The following is a 22522-nucleotide window of genomic DNA, read 5'->3' on the forward strand; positions in this document are numbered from 1 at the left end:
GTTGAACATGTTTTTTGTGTATAGTGCATTCATAAAAAACAACTGTTGGGCTGAGGCAAACAGCTTATTTTACACAACGTATCAAGGAATTATCTCTAGGGAGCACAAAGTATCAAACACACCCTAGAGCGCTATATTTGGCTCTCAGCCTAAAGGCGAACAAACCAATATGAATTCAGTCTATTTTGAGAAACATAATGGTGAACACTTAAGAAAACTGACAGTATCTGATAATGTGCTAGTGGAAATAGCTCTTCCAGTCCAAAACTTTGGTTAACAGTTTTTCATAAGCAACCAGGACATTTCTTTGCTTTTTGAAGTCTGATCTAGACTGATGTAGAGCATTTCAATTCAGTGTGGTTTTCAAAGGAAATAAATCTTGTGTAATTGCACTGTGTCCTTCACCCACTGCTTGCATCATTGTCCCTTGGCCTCCTAACCAAACTTCTATACCAGAAGAATAGGAATCAAATATAGTAAGTTCTAGTCTGGTGAGGTAATTGAAAACTTCCAGACTAACATCTGTGGGCAATTACAAATCAGTTCATTATCAGCACTGAAAAAATACTGTGTGCTTTTTGTCCAATTATGTCCTTGCTGGCAATCAGCCAGCAGACACATTATTATAAATCCATTACTGTCTGGAAAACAGGAGGAACATAAGAAACCTGGGAAGGATTAAGAAGCACAAGACACGTCCATAAAAACTGGGCTTAATTCTTCTTCTTGAAGACAGCTAACTTTTAATAGTGATTGCTAACTACATGCTATTTAAGTAGGTAGGTTAGCTTTCAGAGGAAATATTCACAACAACGGCTCTCAGGAATGAGAAACATACATATTTTTAACAATTTTGGGTTTTAATTAGCATTTTCTATGGCAGATTTGTCTTCCTTTCAGTTTCATATGAAAAGAAGCTTAAGCCAAAAAATGTAAATCAGCAGTCATAGAAACATCCATAGGCAGCAAGTGTGCTTGTCAGTATTATGAAGCTAATACATTATGACATTAACGTTTCACACAGAATGAATCTAAGTTTAAATTTGGAGCTACATGGATTTATAACTTTTTTTTTTAAACAAAACAGCATTAAGGCTAAAGCTAAAGCAGGAGGTGCACTCTCTGTTAAGAATAATTTATTAAAGTTTTAAAACTTTTTTCAGCTGTCGCCTCTCCAAGTGTATAAAGGTGATAAACCTTGCAGCTATTGAGTTCACATAATTTGCCAGTCTATTCATGTTTGTATATGAACACCTCCTCCATACTGCTTCCTTATGTGTTTGCAAAGTAGCCTCACTGTATCTTTTTTGAAGTTAGATTATCTGTATAAGGTTTTCCAGTGTTTTGAAGTATAGCCACAGAAATGTGGCTTGTCTTTGACTAACATTAACCATGTTAAAGACTATTTCAGGAAACACCAGTGTAGACATATAAGGTATCACCTGTCACCAGAGAAAGCCTCTGGTAAATCCCAGTTAACAACTATTTTCTGGTATGAAACAGAAAGTTTTATCTTTTTTATCTTGTGGATTTTTAATAGACTTATCAAGATAACTCTAGATATTTTTATCCAAGTGAATGTTCAGTCACTTAAATCCTTTTGAAGGTCAGAGTCTGTGCATAACAGCAGTAAATTCCTTATGCCTGCCATGCAAGAAAATATCTTTTTTGTCTCTTTAGATTTACACACTTTTACTGAATGCTTCTCTGTTATTGAACTAGAGGAGAAAATGTTCCACTACTTCTTTATTTTCTATTCTTTTCTTATCTACCTATTCTAAGCTTCTTATAAATGTGTTACTATTTATAATTCTTTAATGTCTTTTAATCATCTGTTCAGAGTCTTTTCTGACTGAAACTAGAAGAAAAGTAGGTTGTGGTTTATTTTCCTCACAAGATTAGTAATTCTCTAGTTTCCTAAAGGTAAATATTTTAAAAATTTTGTCTAAGAAAATCTGGCAGAAGTGTCATGGAAGCCCTTAGGAGACTGAAGTCTTGTTCTGTATTTCTTTCCTCACAGGGCAATATTTTCTCCTGTTTTTTTAGAATGAATTAAACAAATTTAGAAAAATGTTCTGTTCCTTTTAAGCAATTAAGACCTGGGATTTGGATGCAGAAGAAGGTCAAGGTTCAACTCAATTGAACCTTGTGTTACTGGCACCTATAGTACATTTTTGGGAGCAGAGGCTTCCAGTCTCCATTTAGTTATCAAGTATCTTTCAATGTCATTTAATTCATGAAAATGCCACCCCCATCACCTGATATATACTCATCTAATATTCTAGTGCAGAAGAACTACAAGATAGTATGACTTAATTAGCTTTACATACAGGAGGAAACAAAGCTGCAGTTATTTTGCTATGTAATTGTTGTGGGCTTATGAGCAGTTAACCACAACACAGCTGATAAATGTGACTTCTTTAAGCTTTGATATTATGATGGTGTGTTTGAGTTTCAGAAGCACAGTATTATTAACATTTATTTATAATTTACAAACAATTTTTAAAAATATTTTTTTCCTTTACAGATCCAAAAATATTGTAGAGCTTAAAAAATATTTCCACTGAAGGCACAGTTTCCTCAGCTTGCATTATTATTAAACATAATAAATAAAAAAAATTTAAGTAGATTTAGCACTATGTATGCACCTGAGTGTCCATTGCAAAAAGTGGTTTTTTAGATCACTGGTTGATTTTACAGGTAAAAAGTCATTAAAATAATACCAGATTCTCAAATATATATTCACTTTCAAGTTATAGCTTCCTTTTTTGTTTTAAAGTGGTGTAAAGCACCAAAGATAAGATGCCAATCTGCTAATCTTTTGCAACAAATTAGGAATTAAGCTGCTTGCCTGTGATCACAGTGTAGTATATCTTAGTTTTCATCTATTGGAGTCTTAAATAAATATAAATGTCAGCATTCGTTTCGTGTAAATATGATTGTTTTCCCAAAGAATTAATTTCTGCTTAGCATAATCAAGATTCTGTATTCCTCTAAGAATATTATCAATTTTTCTCTTCAATTATGACAATGTTTTAAATATTTTTTCTGGCAGGCATTGTTTGAATATATCTTCCACCATGAAAATGATGTAAAAAATGTAAGTAACTCATATGTTCCTTTTTTTTAGATTTTATTACGTATGATTCAGTTATTTCTATCAGTATTCTGCTAAACTAAGGATCCAGGTAGAACGTCACAAGTACACAAGTGGAGCATTAATAGTTGTTTAAGAGGGAGAAATCCTTTCTTACAAGGGTGATAGTCAGGAATGATAATTGGCAAATACCAAAATATGGATAGCTATCTTTTTTGAGAAGCAAAACACTTCAATTCTTAAAACTGGGTCCCTCAGCTATCAATATGACAAGGTCTCTGAATCTAATGAATTCATGTTAATGGAATCTATTGGAGCTTGGTAGCTGAACTTGGAGTGATAGCTGAACTGACTAGGAAGTTCAGAGTCCTGAGGCTTGAGTATAAGTTACAAAAGACTGTCCATTAACAGAGGTAGGTGAAAATACCTGACAAAACAGGTATTGTTGGACATCACTTGACTTTTTTTACTCTTCAGATACTGCTTATGTATTTGGTGAAACTACATAAAAATACAATACCAGTAGGATTTTGGATACTTTTTATAGAAACATAAATCTGTAGTGCTGAGGTGTTTTGTGATATCAAGAGAAAGATTATATTGTCCATATGATTGTCTGTAAAATTTATTCTTCAAATATTTTCCTAATAATAGTTTCCCTCTTAATCTATCCAAAAATTTTCTTCAGTGGTTCTTGTGTTACTGCACTGGATGGGAAAGATCAAGTTCAGGTACATATTGTTAAAGCTTCCAGAAAGAGATAAATGTTGCAGAGGTTTTTTTGGCAGTTCACCAAGGGAAAGAGTGTCTCTATGGAATTAATAAAGTGCTAATATATTTCATTGCTATGTTAGATATGTTCACCCAGTTGAAATGGAATCAGAATGTCCAAATTTGTTTGAAAGAAGTTTATGTCAATAATGTGTAGCTGACTGAACAGCTATTGAACCTTCTGCAACACTACTAGCTGGTGTGCAGTTAGATCTGCTGTTAAACTCTCCAGTTAATCAATAACACACACAAAAAATATTTTGCTGTTTTTGACATAGGTCCTAATCATTTCCAAGTGTACTGCTATGTGAAGCTTTTTAATCTAGCATCAACTGATTATAGTTGTATACTGTCAATTTGTTGCATAGCATTCTTTTAAGAGGATTGAATTGTAATGCACTGTTAATCCAAAATATCATTGAAACAGTAAGTGCAAGTGTCAGAAATGTCAGAGGAAAAATAGAAATTAACATTAACATATTCAATGCTGAATATGAAGAAAGTACCTGGGTTTTAGCCCAGTAGTAATTAAAAATTGATGTTTTTTACTGAAAGTCCAGTTCACTGAGACTAAAAGGGTCACTTGATATGCTACATGCCTTCTCTTTAAGGACATGCAGGATCTGTAGGCTAGACGTAGATTCATATAATGCAAGTAATTTTCCAAGTACTTCAGAAAAAAATTGGAAGATGTTTTTACACTGTACTCCATGTATTTTGAAATCCTTGCTGAGAATCCCAAATCACTGTCTTGAAAAAAAAGTTCTGTCTATATTTTCTTACCCACCTGAGCCATTTGAGTAAATACTTGTAAGCAAAGAGGTGTCAGCTTAATCATTACCATTTACTGTGTAATGAGGGAGATCAGTGTTTGGTTAATGACTGCATCTTCTTGGGATAAAATATTGCTGTGAATTGAATACACACATCACAGAACAAGGTGTCTTCATAATATAATGTATATCTCTGAAGAGAGATTTTTTTAGCTGTTCAGTATGCTCTCATTTTCTTTCACTTACTCTTTTCTTATGTGCTTTCTACACCATTTGCAATATAACTGTTCTCCAAACTGTTCTCCTTTCCTTTTGAAACTCATCTGCATTAATTTTTCTTAAAAAAAAAGAAACACTTTAATGTCTGCTAAAATGTGGCTGCATCACTGTTTGTTCACATCTCCTAGAAATGGCCTTTCACAAATTCAGTATCTTGCATCTCCCTGGAAGGAATTTGGTTGCTTAGGGTTCATCAGAGAAACAGCAGATACGTTAACTTTTAAAACTTGATCTGGCTCTTGCTTGATCACTTGTTAGAACATTCACTGACATCTCTTACATCTATGTATTTCCTGCTTCTGTGTGATGATGGACTTTCTTAAAACCCAACACTTTTCTGCATGAGATGAGATGAAAGAGCTTGAAAGCCTCAGAAATTGACTTCAGTTTGAAAAGTCTTTACTTTGGGCTTTCTACATGGATAGAATACCACTTCCTGCAGTTTTGCAAATAAAACACAAAGCAGTAGTGACAATTTCCTTTCTTTGTCACTGTGCTGAACTGGAACAGTCTGGACTGTTCTCATTTGCATTATTATTTGAGAAACAAAGGCGTTTTTTTTTATTTATCTTCTGTTTCATATTCAACCAGTATATAGAAAGAAAAAAAACACCTCATCAATTTCAGTTGAGAAATGCCATTAATCAGTGTGCATTCAACTGTATAAATAAAGTGCAAGGAAATTGGTTCAAATTAAAACTAAATATATCTGTAATCTATCAATTATCAGAAATGTGGGGATGCAAGAGAAGTGGAGCTTTTCAGCACTTGAAAATATATTCAAAAGTCTTTTGTCTTATGTAATGAAAAATTAAACACTTGTCTGAAGAAAATGCTCTTTCTATAACCATTATCGTTCTTGACTTGTTTCCTTTTGAACACATACACTTAATAACTGACTTTCTGTACTCCTTGAGTTATTTCTAAAAGCCATTTTATGGGCTAAATGCTGTAAGAGCAGGGCAGTTTCAAAGACTTGTCCAGAAATAGTTCTGCCGCTACTTTTTTCAGTAGTCCGTGACATTGTATTTTGCCATTATTCACAGGTGAGTAATGGTGGTAAAACACTTTGTCCTGAGGAAGCACAAAGATTGTAAAATATATACGTGTGGCCAGAAGTCACCACCTCTAATTTTTCCTTAGTTCTTCTCAATACTTTTTAGTTTTCACTCTCTGATAGAAATTTATTTAAAATGGAATTATGTTAGATCGACAAAATATAGAAATCCAGAAGACACTCAACAAAATAAATGTGCTAAACTGACTATGGCTAATGTAATTTCCTCAGCTACCTTATAGGCTATCTGGTGTTGATTTGTCTACAAATAAGACTTTAGTCAATAACTGTTGCTGGGAAAATTACTGCCATTCAACAGCACATGAAAGAAGCAGCAGATGCTCACTATTGTTTCCATCTATTTAATTTCTAGGTGCATACAATACTCTGTATGAAATTACTGTTTCAAACAACTGTACATATACCAATTTAATTTTTCAATATAATAGTAAATTGCCACAACCCTACAGGCTGTTTTATACTGTGTTACAGCTGGTAGATAGTTTGGAAGTTTTAGTTATAATACAGTTTAGCTAAGGAAAGTAACGGTAAAAAAAAGAAACTTAGAATCATGCTAAATACAGTTAAAGAATCTACATTAATTTTCATTCTTTAACAAAAACTTGTTTTTAAAAAGAGACAGAAAATCCACCAAAGTATCAGGGTTTTAATAATTTTTATTTGCACAAACATAAGAGCTGAGAGTAAAATAAATCTGTTCTGAAAAGCTTCTCAGGGTTAAGGGTGTTGTTGAAATGGACTCTGCATTCTTGAGTATGCTGAGTGCTCTAGACAGTAACAACTTCAGCTCATGAATATGTCCAGGTGATGAGTTTTATCATAAAAATTATGAAAACTTTCAGGACAAGCAAATGTAGGCTTTGAACTGATATATATATTACAATCAAAAATCCTTAGAAGGACATATCAGTATCTGCCAATTCCAAATCCATCCTGTTATTCCCTTTCAGTTATTGATATGACTACATCCAGCAATGTGCAGGACAGGCATGTCACTACTGCTTTTATAGACTGGTTTTAAATTAACATGTTGTGCTGATTGAATATTGATTAGTACCCAAACTGTACAAATTGAGAACCTGAAGTTTGCAGCGAACTGAAATTTAAATATGCTAGCAGTTGGTATTGACATAGCAAGTTGAAAGCTTTTACTTTTAAAGTACTATTTAAATCCATTTACTAACATTTCAAGGGCCACATTGTCAAAAGATTTTTTTTTTGTAATACCAGCAGAAATTTTAACTATTAGCATGCACAAAGCCTTCTCAGGCAAACAATTTTTAGAAGTATTTGTAACTTCAGTAGTATTTTCTGATTGAAATTATTGTAATTGTTTGTAAAGTATCAGAAACAGGATCTTCCTCTTCCTTTCCTTTTTCATTAATTGGAAAATATAAAAACAGGATTGAATTTCATTAACTAACTTCAAAATGAAGTCATGCTGTGTTTCTTGATGTTAGTAGAAGATTCCAGGAAGATTTCAGGATCTGTACAGACAGATAAACTGCTGCTGTTACTGTCTACTAAACCTGAAGCAGTCTTAGTTCCCATTTTCCAATCACAGCCAGAATTCCTAGCCTTGCATAAAATGTTATCAGAAGCAATTAGGCTACCAGAAAGAAACCTGAATATGTAGCTACAGAAGGCATCATTTTGTGAAACTCAGTCCTTATTGAGCCTTTGCCATTGGAGAACTCTAAGGAACTCTTTGGAGCACAGTATTTGCAGTATGATCCTTTCTCCTCTGAAGTGGCTGCTCCTGCTGCATTAGAAGCAGGTGTGGTATCTGACAGTTGCCCACCTTATTTATACATTGGTAAATGCATCAAAAGTAACCAGTGTTTTAACAGCAGCTACTTTCACAGACTTTCCAGTACTGAGACAAAATTGCTTATGTACCTTCATTTGAAAGGAAGAATCTGTCTGGAAAGGTATCTGGACAATTTCTAAAGTTCTAAAGCAAGCTTATTCCCCATCATAGTTGTAGCGTCCAAAGGCCATGTTGGGCAATTTGCAACATTAAGAAACAAAGAGCAGCCAAGATAATAGTTGCCATCTATAGCCTTAAAGGATTCCACCTGACTTGAAGAAATAGTGAATTCAGAGTTGTAGGTTTAGCTGAGTTTTATCTCTCCTGTAACAGAGGCAGGGAATGACAGCTGTCTCTTTCTCTTAGGGGCAGCACTGATGGAAGTACTAATCCTGAATTGCTACAGAAAACAAATTATTCTTTCTCACAAAGCCAAAAGAGAGCAACTTGTCTAAATTGTCATAGCTCCATTGACTTTTCTTCGTTATGTCAGATCTAAACCCTTTGACTACTTGCAGCCTCATTTTGCTAGCATAAAGAGCAGAAATTCAATGTAGGCGTAGATGTCACTAAATTGGGCTCTTACAGCATTTCAATATTCAGATTAATTTTTCCTGGAATTATTTGTTTCTCTGCTACTGAGTGATTGGTGCACAGAACTTTTACATATTGTTCCTAATAGATAACTTGTTTCTGATTTCTGTGGTCAGCAAAATGTTTACCAAAAAAAGCAGGCCAGAATGGTAGAAAGGTCGGTTCTTTGTTATAAAAACATTGTGTTAAAGCTTTTTACCCTACTTCTGATGATATACTGAAAATATAACAAACATAGGATGGCTTTGATATGTTCTGAGACAAAATGAAATTTAAAAAAAAGAAAGAAAGATGAGTGCTTCTGTGGTAGGTTGTGGTACAGAAAAAGACATGTATTTGTTTTAACAGAGGTGTTGAAATGGGGGCCATAGATTCTGGCTGTGGTGCCTGATCAGAGCACATTGATTAGCTTACCTGCTTTTCCAGGATACCAGACAAAAAAGATTTTAGACCTCTACCATCTTCAATAGATATCTGTTTCTTAGAATATTTCTCTGTTTTTCCTGTAATAAAATAATTGTTTACATTATAGACATTTTAAAGGAAGAAATATTTCTTCTTGTACACATTTTGAGAGCTTCCAGAAGTAATGGAAACCTGATATTAGAAATGAGATGAAAATTTATACAGTATTTCAAATGCACTCAATTTATTTCAGTTTATTTTTACTTGGTTTTAACAAGTTTTACTGAAAAAGGATGGGAAGCTTGGAAAAAGGTTTTGTGCTCAAACAAATAGTATATTCTGAAGTGGCACTACAGGAGTCGGATCAAATTAATTTTCTATTTTCTCTTTGATTTAGAAGAAACAGGATTGCCTATTTTTATAGAGACAAATAATCCTTTCAACTATTTTATGCACTGACCTATGAAAGTAATAAACAAAAAGCAGTGTCCCCACCTCAAGTTAACTGGACTTTTGTTCAAAATGTTCTCTTTACAAACATCTTTACTGTGTTTTCTTTGTGTAAACATCAATTTTAAGATGATTGGTTTGTTTTGGAAGGCTCTAGATTTGGCAGCCCTTGCCACTGAGCACGCACAATTCAAGGACTGGTGGTGGAAAGTCCAAATTGGAAAGTGCTACTATAGGTAAGTCATTGTTCATTTCTTCTGCAGTGAGTGATTGTGAGTGCAGGACCTGTACTTCTGGGTGTATTGGGCAATGCTGAACACTGAGAAATAGCTCAGAAAGTGTTTTGTTGGAGAGTGCTGTGCTTACATCTCCATTAATGTACAAGGAGACCACTCCTTGAGATAAAGGCATCCATATTGAGTAACTGAATTAGTTGCAATTTTGCCTGTGTTAATGGATTTTAAAGTAATTATTTGAAAAGTCAGTCAAAAGTCAGTCAGCAAAGAACTATTGTTAAAACAGACCACATAAAATAAATATTACAGTATTAGTTTGAGAAATAACCTGTCAATGAAGGCTTCAGATTGATGAAATAATACAGAATAAAATATTCATGTTAGATGCTTTCTGCCAGAATTACATTGCCCAAGAAGTACCAGTTAAAAATATGCTGAGGCCTCAGGCTGGCAACCCATACACAGGCATCAAATCAGAGTAGGATAATGAGAAATATTAGCAATTCTTAAAACTACCATCTACCCTTTCCTTCTTCCTGGGCTTAACTTCACTCCTTATTTTCTCTATCTCCTCCCTTCCCAGCAGTGCAGGGGGACAGGGAATGGAGGTTGCAGTCAGTTTGTCTCTGCTGCTCCCTCCTCCTCAGGGGAAGGACTCCTCACATTCTTCCCTTGCTCCAGCGTAAGTCCCCCCACCAGGGTTATAAGTCCTGCTAGCAGACCTTCTCCAGTGTGGGCTCATCTCTCCATGGGATGATAGGCTTTGCCAGGAGTCTGTTCCAGCATGGGCATCCTGTGGGGTCATAGCCCCCTTTGGGCATCTACCTACTCCAGCGTTGGTTCCTTCACAGGCTGCAGGTGGACCTCTGCATCCTCTTACTCCTCCATGGGCTGCAGAGACATGGAGGCAGCTGCCTCACCACTGTCTTCACCAAGGGCTGCAGAGGAATTTCTGGAGCATCTCCTTCTGCTCCTTCTGCACTGACCTTGGTGTCTGCAGAACTCTTCTCACACATTCTTACTCCTCTCTCTGCTTGCCATTGTATGTTTTTTTCTTCCACCTTAAATGTATTATCCCTGCATGCTACATTATTCCTGTGCTGATGATGGAGGCACTAGCACCATCATGGGTGGGCTCATCCTTGGCCAGCCATGAGTCCAACCTGGAGCCCTCTGGCATTGGCTCTGTCGCACATCAGAGACCCGTCAGCTTCTCGTAGAAGCCATTCCTGAATCCCCCAGCTGCGAAAACCTTGTCATGCAAACCAGTACATGAGGTTAGAGGTCATTCATTGCTTTCAGGATTTTTATAGAGACTAGTAATTGTTATAGAGATTAATGCATCCAAGCAGCTACATGGACTTCCAGGATCCCAAAATACCTTATGTCCCCGTTGGCTATGTTTCTTTGTTTTAGCTGGCTTGTTCTGTTTGTATTTTGCATTTCTTCAGCAAGTATGTGCTCTTTGGCTGAAGGAAACAAAAGGCAATTTGTACATGAGAAAATTTACCATTTTCTATTCTTGAAATTGCATAGTCCTCTTAATTTGTAGTGAAGTAGCTTTTATAGATTAGTGCAAAACATTTGACTCTAATTATGGAAAATAAATGCCTATGAGATGAAACAGATTTCTGTGATGTTCATTTACAGTGGAGATTATCTGGGTGATCTTTGCCATGGGTGAGGAAATTCTGGTTTCAAACAGTTTGGGTAGAGTTGAGACATTAATTGCTCATTTCTACAGTCTGTTCTAAGAGTGGGAGAAATTCCTATGAATATGAGTACATCATTATTCACCATTCAGCCATTCCAGGAGGCTGCATATATAAGAGGGGGCCAAATTTCATGGATTTGTCTTTTTGTAGTTTTGAATGGCTGTTTTGTTATCTTTATATAACGACATGTTTTTTGTTAACATGCACACAAATATGTGGTCATAAAGTGTGCTTTCAGGCAGTTTATGCTTGATTTTGTTTAAACTGCTTCATTATTTACTAAGGTTTTAAAAAAATACTCAAAAAAAAAAAAAAATAAACAAGTACCTTCTATATGTGTCTGTTGTCTCTTTAGGTTGGGATTATATCGTGAAGCCGAAAAACAGTTTAAGTCAGCCCTTAAGCAGCAGGACATGGTTGATACGTTCTTGTATTTGGCAAAAGTAAGTCATAGATGCATCATTGTGTTTAAAAGTGGATGGTCTCCATGCATGAGGCAATACATGCTAACAGTTGCAATGGAAGTGAATAGTTTACAAAATTATTTTAGAGCTCCCAGATTTCACAAACAAGATTAAAAAAAAATCTCTGATGTTACTGGATTCTTTGTTCTAAACTCCAATGAGAATTATGAAGCTAAAAAAATTATTGGAGTTCAAGTATGAAGAACAATGTGGCTATATATGGTCTCCTAGGAAACGAATGCAATAAATCTGTAAATAAAGAGCAAAGCTCAAAATCCTAGTTTCACAAGCAAAATCAAAACAAAGTGAGCTTGTAGGAAGCAATCGGAGACCTTGAAACGGGGAATGTTCTGTCACAATAAAGGCATTAAAAGCTTTAAAAGAACAAGTGGCACAGCTGAGTCTCAGAATTACTTGTTTACCAGGATGCACATTAGATTCTAAACGTTTTCTAAGGCATTCAAGAAAAGGTGGCCTGTGAGAAGCTAAAACTACAATTTTCTTCATTGTGTTCTTGAAGGAGATGAAACCAGTTGCTCTTTATCAGTTCCCAGCTGTCACAGGCCTGTCCAAAAGTCATCATTGCTAGTGACATTCAGATATTCATATGTGCTTTATGTTTCTTGAGCAATTTATATTTTGTATTTAAATGATCGTGATTGTTATCTGAAGACATGTCTTCAATACTGTGTTTGAAGTTCACTGAAGCTTATTAATTTTCCTGTCTCTGTCACAAGTCATTCTACAAAATACATAGGATCACAAAATGGTTTGTGTTGGAAGGGATGCCAAAGATCATCCAGTTCCAATCCCCACCCCCTTGCTGCATGGACAGGGATACCTTCCACCAGACCAGGTTGTTCAGAGCCCCATCCAGCCTGGTCTTGAGCATTGTCAGGGATGGGGCATCCACAGCTTCTCTGGGGAACCTGTTGCATAGTGAGGAATGTCTTCCTACTATCTAATATATCATCTTTGGTGTCAAAGCCTTTCCCCTTGTCCTGTCTCTACATGTCCCTGTAAAAAGTCCCTCTTTAGCTTTCTTGTAGGGTCCTGTCAGGTGCTGGAAGGCTGCAATTAGGTGAGCCCACATCCTTCTGTTCTCTGGGTTGACTCAACTCTCCCAGCCTTTCCTCCCAGGAGAGGTGTTTCATCCCTCTTATCATCTTGCTGGCCCTTCTCTGGCTTGCTCCATTAACTGCACAGAATTATTAAAATGTCAGAGTAATTGGATTAACAGTGATTCATTACAGGAGATTGCATCCCCCTACATCAGTACTGGATCAGGCAGGAGCTGCATTTGAAGTTCTACCTCCCACTCTGTAGGCCAGCTTACTCAAGTATAAAATATTGCACAGCATGACTTTGTGACTGTCAGTGGACAGGCAATAGAGTAAGGCACTGAGATATGGTTCAGTTTAACAGAACTGAAAAAACAGGCTTGAGTTAAGCAGCCATTAAAAGTTAATAAGATTGCATAAAATTCTGTGGAAATATACTGATACTACAGTACTAGTTTTGTTTATATTCATTATTGCAACAGCTATCTGGGTTTTTAATAATATTTTCTTGAAAGTTATCTCTGACTTGAAATGTAGTTTACAAAAATATAAAAGACCAAAAGAAAAAAAAAAAGTAGGAGCCTTTAAAGCAGTCAGGACCTGTTGTATTTCATGACCTAGAAGAGCTAGAAATGGGATATTTTTACAAGAGATAAACGGGAGACCAAAAAGAAAATGGAGCTATTCTGCTTTTAGTATATAAACTATAATTACTATAGCTGTAGTATATAATTACTATAGCTTTTAAAGAACAAGTCTCCCCAAAGCAACTGCGAGTAGATGGAAATTTCCCCACCTGTTTTTTAATTTCTTTTGCCACTTTCCAAGAGAGCAGCTCTACTGTTTACAGAGATGTTGGACAGTGTGATATCACACTGGATATGGGGATTACATAGTAGAGCACTCTTGCTGTGTGGTCTTAGCATCTGCAGTGAGTGTATCTTTGGAGACAACCTCTATATAAAAGAATAGAGCCGATTTAAGTCATTAATGCTCAGAAAACATACTTCATAAACAAAGATAAAAATATAAAAAAGGGGCAGATCTAGGGGAGTTTCATTTATTAAATTGGATGCATCGTTCATGGTTAATGATGTAATTAGTGCAGATCTAATCTACTAAGTACTGTGCCCTCCTTGTTCTTTTATATATTCTCACAAGAAGACATTAGTTTTCTAGCTTAACTCAGGAAATGTGAGTGACATTAGCAGAATGAGTGTAAAAAATGCCTGTATTTTTTTAATTTTGCCAATGGCCAACATGGAATGACAGTCCTTTCTTGGAAGACACTCACAGTTGTCACCTCTTTGACAATTAAGAATGTCATTGAGTGGTCATAGGAAAGAATTCTTTAAAATTGTCTACAGTGGTATATATCTATGGGATTGCAAATAAACAATGTAGAGTTGTGATTGTTGGCAATCAGAAGTCCATGAAGGCCAAAAGCAGAAATCATTTTGGAGGTTTCTCAGGTGTTCAGTTAGCATTGATATTTGTCTTATGTTGCCTCACAAAAAGGTTGTATCAGGATACCAGTCACAGATTCTTTCTCTTTTTTAGTAGTATCAAATACTAGCACCGATTAATATACTGTTTCTCCAACACAATCCTTTTTCATTCAGTGAGAGATATAAATCATTCTGGCCATCTAGTTTCCCAAAGCATGTGTGCAGGGTTTTTCCCTTTGCTGTTGCTGTTTTTACCATACCTCACAGCAGGAGAACTTTGCAGCTGTATCTCAGACAGCTGCTGAGGTGGTCCCTATCAACACTGGGCATTTCTCACACAATTATTAACCACATTGCATATTTTCTTAATCAACACAGAAGCCAAAATCACAGAGGCAAAACCTCCCTCTTTCTATAGGATTTTATTGTTTGTGGCAGGAGAGGTTGGCTGAGCTGTAAGGAAACTTGAAAGTGTCACTGCTCTGTTAGGTGCAGTCTTATTTGACTAAGAACATTTTTATATTCCAGTACTATCACCCTGAAGATCCAGTTCTTTCAAGCCTAAACACAAGTTTTTGAAAATACATTGAACAGGGAAATATTCCAGGTGATGCCTTCACCTCAGTGTCAAAATAAATTATATACGATAATAAATAACAAGTTATTTTTAATTAGTAGTATTCAAATTAATAGTGTATAGATGGTATGAGGTAAATTTAATTAAGTAGTCTATTTTTTTCTTCATTACACAGATTTATTCAGTATTTACTCCATTATTTTCCCAGTATTATTCATCATCTCAGCTAATGGTTTACTGCATAAATGGAGGTATCATTCCTTTTATTTATCTCCCTTGTTAAACAGCAGAACGTGTAGAATTCAGACATTTGACATCTATATACACTTTTTATTTGCTTAGGTGTATTTGCGTTTGGATCAGCCTGTAACAGCTTTGAACCTTTTCAAGCAAGGGTTAGAGCGATTTCCTGGAGAAGTGACTCTTATTTGTGGAATTGCCAGAATCTACGAGGTATGCACCCACTCTGCAATCCTTATAGTGGCCAAATTTAGCTGTTTGAGCAAGAAAGAAGAGTCAATAGTTGAATATAACTGTAAGGTCATCAAAAACCAACTGTGCTGATTTTCAGTTTCACTAACGCAGTACAGATAACTTTCCACAAAGGTAACAAGGTAATGTCAGGGGAACCCTGCAGGCTTATTAGTTTCAACAATTAATCACACCAGTGAGATCCCATTTGCCCTTGGCATGCAGAAGCAAGTCCATATTAAGTCAAGTTGTCCAGATGTTGTCCTTGCTGGTTTATATGTATTTCATCATACCAAAACTGCTCAAGTCACCAGCTAGCAAAATTAAGCAGCAAAAATAGTTTCTTGGTCTGTGTTGTTTTTATTAGCACTATGTGTTACCATTAATTTTTTAAGGCTCTGAGAACAGTTAGAATGTGAATGTTTCTTAGACAGGAAGTAAATGTTGTACTAAGTAGGATTAGTTATAAAGTAGTTTCACTTTAGCATTGTGACCATGTATTTTATATTTTATAATTGTATATCTTCATGTCAAACAGTGGACTTCATATTGTTTTTCACTGGAAGTTGGTAACTTGCTATTCCAGAACAAATGTTAAAAAAAAGTAATGAATTTATTTTTTTCTCTATATTCATGCTTGGCATTCTATCCTGTTCTCATCATTCTCATCTAACCCCTAAGCCTTAATCCATTTTCATATTAAATCCTTTTTGTCCTTCAGCAAGAAAACAGCTGCATATTTTTTGGAGGCTTTTCTTTCTGAATTGTTGAATAGTTTCTAATATGGATATTATTTTGCAGAACCGTACATAACATTGCATAACCCTTTAAGGAATTATTAAAGAGCAGCATATATTTGATAGGATCTAGTTTTGCACTGACACTTGAGTGCAGGATTATAGCTTCATTAGCAAAGATTTGTACTGCAACACAGGGTTGCTTTCATTATATAGACTCACAAGTGGGATATATGTATCAGGCATCTTAATCAGAGCTTTTCTTCTCAGTCACTAACTTTTGAAAGTACAAAGAGTTGTATAGCATTTTTGGTTTAAAAAAACTGCATAATTTTTAAAGGGACTGCTTTATTACTATTTCCTTTAATCACAAGAAACCTTTTTTTTTTATAGCTAAATACACTGCCGAGGTTATATAAAGGCTTATTCTTTAGTTATGTTGGGAGCACATTGTATCTACAGCACACAGGTAGAAATTATTCCCATATAAACACAGAAACGCAGAAGTGAGTTTGATCTTTTTATTTTATTTTTTTTCCTTGCATGGGATAGGGTTCTCAGGACCTTGCACCCCTCAGAAACAGTGCACTGTCATTTACAGCAGTGAGTTTACCCTAACTCATCTTCCAGGTAGCACAAATCCGAGCATATGTTTATTTACAATGCAGTTCTCTTAACCGTCATATCCTAGGTAGTACAAGTTTTGGTAAATTCGTGATTCCTGTTTTCAAAGGCACATAATAGATTTTCATATGCAATTATATTCTTGTTTGTGTTCAGAGAAATTAATGAGTTGTTTTAAAAAGCACTGAAAATAGTCGAGACATTGTCTGGGGAAGTCAGTCTGTTCTGTGTTACCATGCTGGGAAACTGACTGCACAGTTCTGGGTGTCAGAAGACATTGTGCAAGAAGGGGCCAAGTCTGTTGCATGTGGTGCTGCTCCAGCATGGGTAACCCAGAGGGTCACAAGTCCTGTCAGTGAACCTGATCCAGTGTGGGCTCCTCTCCTCATGGGGTCACAGGTCCTGCTAGAAGCCTGTTCCAGCATGGACTTCCCACAGGGACACAGCTTACAGCAGGGTCACCTGCTCCAGCATGGGGCTCCTCCATGGGCTGCAGGTGGATCTCTGCTCCCCCAGTGACCTCCATGGGCTGCAGCTTACCATGGGCTGCACCAAGGCTGCAGGGGAATCTCAGCTTTGGTGCCTGGAGCACCTCCTGCCCCTCCTTCTGCACTGACCTTGATGTCTGCAGAGTTGTTCCTCTCACATATTCTCACCCCTCTCTTCCTGGCCACAATTACATCTGTGCAATAACTTTTTTTTCCTTTTTAAATACATTATATGTTATCACAGAGATGTGACTACCTTCTCTGACGAGCTCAGCCTTGAGGCCAGCAGTGGGTCCATCCCAGAAGCAGCTGGCATTGGCTCTGTTGGATGTGGAGGAGGTTTTGGCAGCTTCTCACAGGGGATGAGGGACCCCTGTAGTTCTCCTCAACTTCCAAATATCAATACAATATTCAATACAACAGGCTGTGTCTTTTTCTAAAAAATAAAAACCAAATAAATCTCTTTTTGTAGCTGTGGCACAGAGTTAATTTCAGGTAAAGATATTACTAATAAATATGCATTCCTCTCATGGGTGTGTGTGCTGCTTGTGAAGATGCCAACCAGTGATGTTGAATGGTACAATCAGAGAACTTTAAGAGCATATATAATTAATCTCAATTAGGTACTGTACAGGGCATAGATAAAGGACAAGATAGATTAGCATTTTAGTGAGTTCCACATTAAAAATAGGTGATAAACAGTAGAAATAATATAAATTTTTTTCCAATTGTATAGGAAATGAACAATATCTCCACAGCTGCAGAGTACTATAAAGACGTCTTAAAACAAGACAATACTCACGTGGAAGCCATTGCATGCATTGGCAGCAACCATTTTTATTCAGACCAACCTGAGATAGCTCTGCGGTTTTACAGGTATCTGTACTTATGGAGAAGGAGGGAGGGGGAACAGAATATGTGAGGAGGGGGTTGATTAAGGTTGATAAAGGGTTGATTTCTGTAATGTGGGGAAAAAAAATTAACTAGGAGATTGACATGGGAGTATGAATGAGCATTTGGACAAATATTACCATAAAATCAGTTTACCAGCTTTTGTATCTTTTCATACAGTGATAAGTACATCACTACAAACTTGTAATCATTACATGAGGAATATGTAGAAGTATCAACAAAGATTATCAAAACAGTTACCATTCAACCAGTGAACAAGGAAAGTTTTTTCACAGCACGGGGCAGTTTGAGAACAGTGGATCTTACCCTCGACTTCAGTTGTGTACAGAAGGCACAAGGACTTCCTCTTTAGCCCTTACTCCACCTGAAGTGACCAGGACTTGTGACCACAAAATCCCTCACTTGGAATGTGGGCTGGGCTTCCTGTGTTTTTTACTGAAAGCAGTGAAAAGATAGTGTTAAACACTGCTGCTTGATTTTTATTTCAATACAGGCAGAGTGCAAAGGAGCCTGACATTCTCCTAAGAGCAGATTAAGTCAACAAGAGCACTATCATCACATTTCTATTGGACTTGAGGGTTTTTATGCCTTAGGTTCAGAAACTCACAGTCATGCTGCAAGACAGCAGCTGTCTTTTCCCTTGGCCCTCATAGCACTTCTGTTTTTCTTATAAATATTAATAAAATAATTTTGATGTTACATCTCCATTTTAAAAGACAAATTAAACAGTATCAGTGTGAATCAATATCTGAGTTATGCTTGATGTGTAAGATTAATATAGATTCACATCTTCAATACTATTACTAATTAGAGCAGTGCTGAAGGATGGGAATCAAGCGAAACATTGAAGTCTTAAGAGTTATATAAAGTAACTGCAACAAACTACAGCTTGATTTATGTCTAGAGATTGGAAAGAGGAAACAGAGAAAGTCTGTTACATCTCTGTCTTATAGTAAAGTCAAATCATGTGACCTGGTCAGGAAGACAGATGTTACTAATTTACACAGACTTTTGCACAGTTGTGATTCTACTAAAAAACACCTTGCACTGCCCTTCATGAAACTAACAAGTGTAAGACTGTAGCACTTGGTTTTTATACCCTCTCAGAACAGGGAGAAAGGAGGAGAGAACTTTATCTTTTAGAGTAGAACTCCTACTTGAAATGAATTTTTAAAAAAACTATACAAATGTTTTCTTTATAACTAGACGGCTCCTGCAGATGGGTGTTTATAACTGCCAGCTCTTTAACAATCTGGGCCTCTGTTGCTTCTATGCCCAGCAATATGATATGACACTATCTTCATTTGAACGGGCACTGTTTTTGGCTGAAAATGAGGAGGAGACAGCAGATGTGTGGTACAACCTGGGACACGTGGCTGTGGTATGAAAAATATTAACCACCTTTCTGAATAAATGCAATTTATAAAAAATGTAAAAAATTAACTGGGAGGGAGTAATTTCTCTTCTTGGAAGTACAAAACATGATAGTGTACAGGATAAAGCCCTGTACAGATGGAATGTTTATTTGCACTTCAGTAAGAAAGAAGCAGCAAGAGAAAAAAACTCTGTACTTTACATAATGTGGCTTTATCTTGCTAAAAGATGCTCACTACTCACTGTCTTTAACCTTCCCATCTTTCTAAAAAAATTGTAACATATACCAGCCCTTGAAGGCCTTGGCTGCAAAACGAGCAAATCTGGAAAAAAAACCTAAAAATTGAATACTAGATATTTTTCTAGGTACTTTTATTTGTTTTATATGGAGGATTAAACTGATTCTTTTGTCATAAAAATACACATTCAACACCAAGCTGCCAATACTAAAACACTAAGTAGGTCATAGTTGAGAAGATATGTTGCTCTGTCTTAAAGGCAACTATAGAAATATTGTGTAGTTGTGTGATAAACTTTGTTAAATTTCTACAGAGATTTTCTTACAGTCTTGCCCATTTCTGCAGATGTTCTTCAAGAAGTTGTGTTGTATTTCTCTTTATCTACATGCCCAGAATAAGTTTGCTGAATAAAGTTTTTGACAGCTTTCTAACATGAGTTGTCTTCAATTGCTGTTAATGATTTGAGTCAGAAACACAACTGTCTTTTACTGCAGCTAGCATAAACACAGTAATTTATACTGCCTTGAAGACTGAAATTTGAACTGATGTGCCTGTGTTTTTCAGCATTTGTCACTTTTGATGTTTAACCTGATGCTGCGTCAGTGTTAGTCTAAACACTACAGTAGTAGTCAGCTGTCAGCTGCTCCATCTGAGAAGTGAATCTCCCTTAACTTAAATATGTGTAGAGACAGAGAGGCAAGATGACTTCCTCTCTGGAGACATCTCAGTTTTTCTTACCCTGCTATAGACAGTAGCAGATAGCATAATCTTTAGATGACACTTCAATCATCTAAAAGTTAAATTAGATGAAGCAAATATCACTTGAAGCATGGAAGTTTGTGCTGGAGAGAAATGATTCTATCTGTAGAAAGAATACAGGAAATAAGGAAAAAATGAGAAGATCTGGGAAGAAAGCACATATGTTTCTGATCAGTATGTTTTTATTGTAATTTTCATTCCGTTGTAGTACTTGTGGGTGAAATGTTACTCCAGAAACCAAAAGAGATGCATACTGTTTCCAATCTTTTCACAAATGAAAACACAATCTTACTTTTAGGGCATAGGAGACCTGAATCTGGCTTACCAGTGTTTCAAGCTAACATTAGTCAACAATAATGACTATGCAGAAGCTTACAACAACTTGGCCGTGCTGGAAATGCGAAAAGGTCACACTGAACAGGTCAGTGCTGAATCTCAGCCTAAGCAGAATGCTTCATTTAGGCATTTTGTATTTAACAAACATGTCATTTCTCTGAGGTGGAGGCATCATATGAATGTCTAACTCACTGTTAGATGCAGAAAACATGGATAACTATTATCCCTGTTTCAGTGTAAGCTCTGAAGTATTGTCATGCCATCTCCCATTAAACTGCTTATTCTTTGGCATATCCAAATGAATCATCAAAGACAAGCAAGGTTTCCAATAGCTTTGCAGTTGTTGAGATTTTTTTTTTTTAAATTGATACCCAAAGGAAATCCCATGGCTTTATAATCATCACTTAAAAGACAACTTTGACTGTATACACTGTATACACTTTATAGATGTAGATAACATACTTTTTTTGGGTGGCAGAAAAGAGCAGTCAGATTAGCTCTTGAAAGTTGGGGCTTCTTTAGCAAAGAGAATGCATTAGAATTTTGTCAGAAAGCAACCTGTTCTTGATAAATACTTTTGCATCAATAAGCTTGGTGGTTCATCTTACCTAAAGTGAGTATACTAAGGGTATTGTGCTTAGATGTATAATTGACATGCATGGTGGAATAAATGTAACCATTTTTATATACATGCAGGGAAAATGGATATGTGTTTTTTGGAGAGTTTTGGACAGAGCTACTGTGGGCTTGTTTCAAACCTCCTGAGAGCAAGCTAATTTGATGAATTCGTATATATACATCATAGAGCTAAAATAAATTATAAATACCTTTTTAAAGAGCAAATTCTCTTAGAAGTTGACTTTATTCAGATAACTTAGCAATTACCATGGAGACACTGAAATGAACCCAGCACTGGATGTTACCAGTGACAAATAAACTTTGGGTTAATTTCAGTTTCATAATTTTTCAATAATTCAGTAAATTTGTAGACATTTAATTCCCTAGTGGAGCATACCCTCAGTTGTGGATGTTGTGATTGCTCATAACTAGCACTGAAGAGCCTTTCCTTTAGAATGGCTTCCTGTCTACTTTAGTTTTTAGCTTAAAATTTTCAGTTTCCTTTTTGTATAACATGTATAATTAAAAATTTGGATCATCTTGGCAATAAAACATGCACAGGAGACTAGAAATACGGATTGTATTTTGCTTATCACGGATTTTATTTCACAATGTTCTTTCGTAAGTACTGTTCTATGCACTCAGATTTTTCAGATCAAGGAAGTTTTAATAAGGTCCCAGCTCAGTCTTGCCACAGGTTATGGTTTCTTATGTTTTTAAACATTTTGGAGTTTTCCTCATTAAGTTCTCCATTTTTTAGTAAAATCTTTCACAAGTGGACCTTAATTCTGCATTGGATTTACAGCATGAAATTATACACTCCGATGCTTTGTTTGTTTTACCTTTTTATGCCTCTGTTTTGCTAGTGAGAAAAAAATCTCTAATTTTATTAAAATGTTTGAGTGTGAAAGCTGTCATTTATATGATAAAATTTATCATATAAAGGTTTCAGGGATGCTTAAGACAGAGCTGTCAGAGACAAGAGATAAATACAGTGGGGTGCTCTTTAAATACTTTGGGTTTTATTTAATTTATTTGATATATTGTCCTCAGGGTTTAAAATAGAATTGCTTAATTGAGTGTGTCCCAATATTTTTTTCCTGACTCAACCAAAAGTCTTTATTCATTTCAATGTTATTTGACTTTGTTATGCCTACACTGTTGATGTAACTTTCTTGAAAATGGCTTTCTTACTAAAGACTTAGT

The 22522-nt window shown here is 35.9% G+C and overlaps 1 protein-coding gene across 3 annotated transcripts in view; it reads left to right on the forward strand.

Annotated features, from left to right (window-relative positions):
• Window positions 1–22522, forward strand: part of TTC8 (tetratricopeptide repeat domain 8) — a 40486-nt gene that overhangs the window by 15613 nt on the left and 2351 nt on the right. For 2 of the 3 annotated variants that reach the window (XM_086894313.1, XM_086894315.1), the window contains 7 exons: window positions 3056–3100; window positions 9408–9493; window positions 11564–11651; window positions 15101–15211; window positions 17815–17954; window positions 19197–19371; window positions 20661–20783. In XM_086894313.1, the coding sequence (XP_086750439.1) occupies window positions 3056–3100; window positions 9408–9493; window positions 11564–11651; window positions 15101–15211; window positions 17815–17954; window positions 19197–19371; window positions 20661–20783 (768 nt within the window). The remainder of the gene's footprint in view (window positions 1–3055; window positions 3101–9407; window positions 9494–11563; window positions 11652–15100; window positions 15212–17814; window positions 17955–19196; window positions 19372–20660; window positions 20784–22522) is intronic. The other variant, XM_086894314.1, reaches the window with a different exon arrangement.

The sequence above is a fragment of the Cyanistes caeruleus genome, chromosome 6 (assembly GCF_971803275.1).
Source record: "Cyanistes caeruleus chromosome 6, bCyaCae1.hap1.1, whole genome shotgun sequence".
Taxonomy (NCBI): Eukaryota; Metazoa; Chordata; class Aves; order Passeriformes; family Paridae; genus Cyanistes; species Cyanistes caeruleus.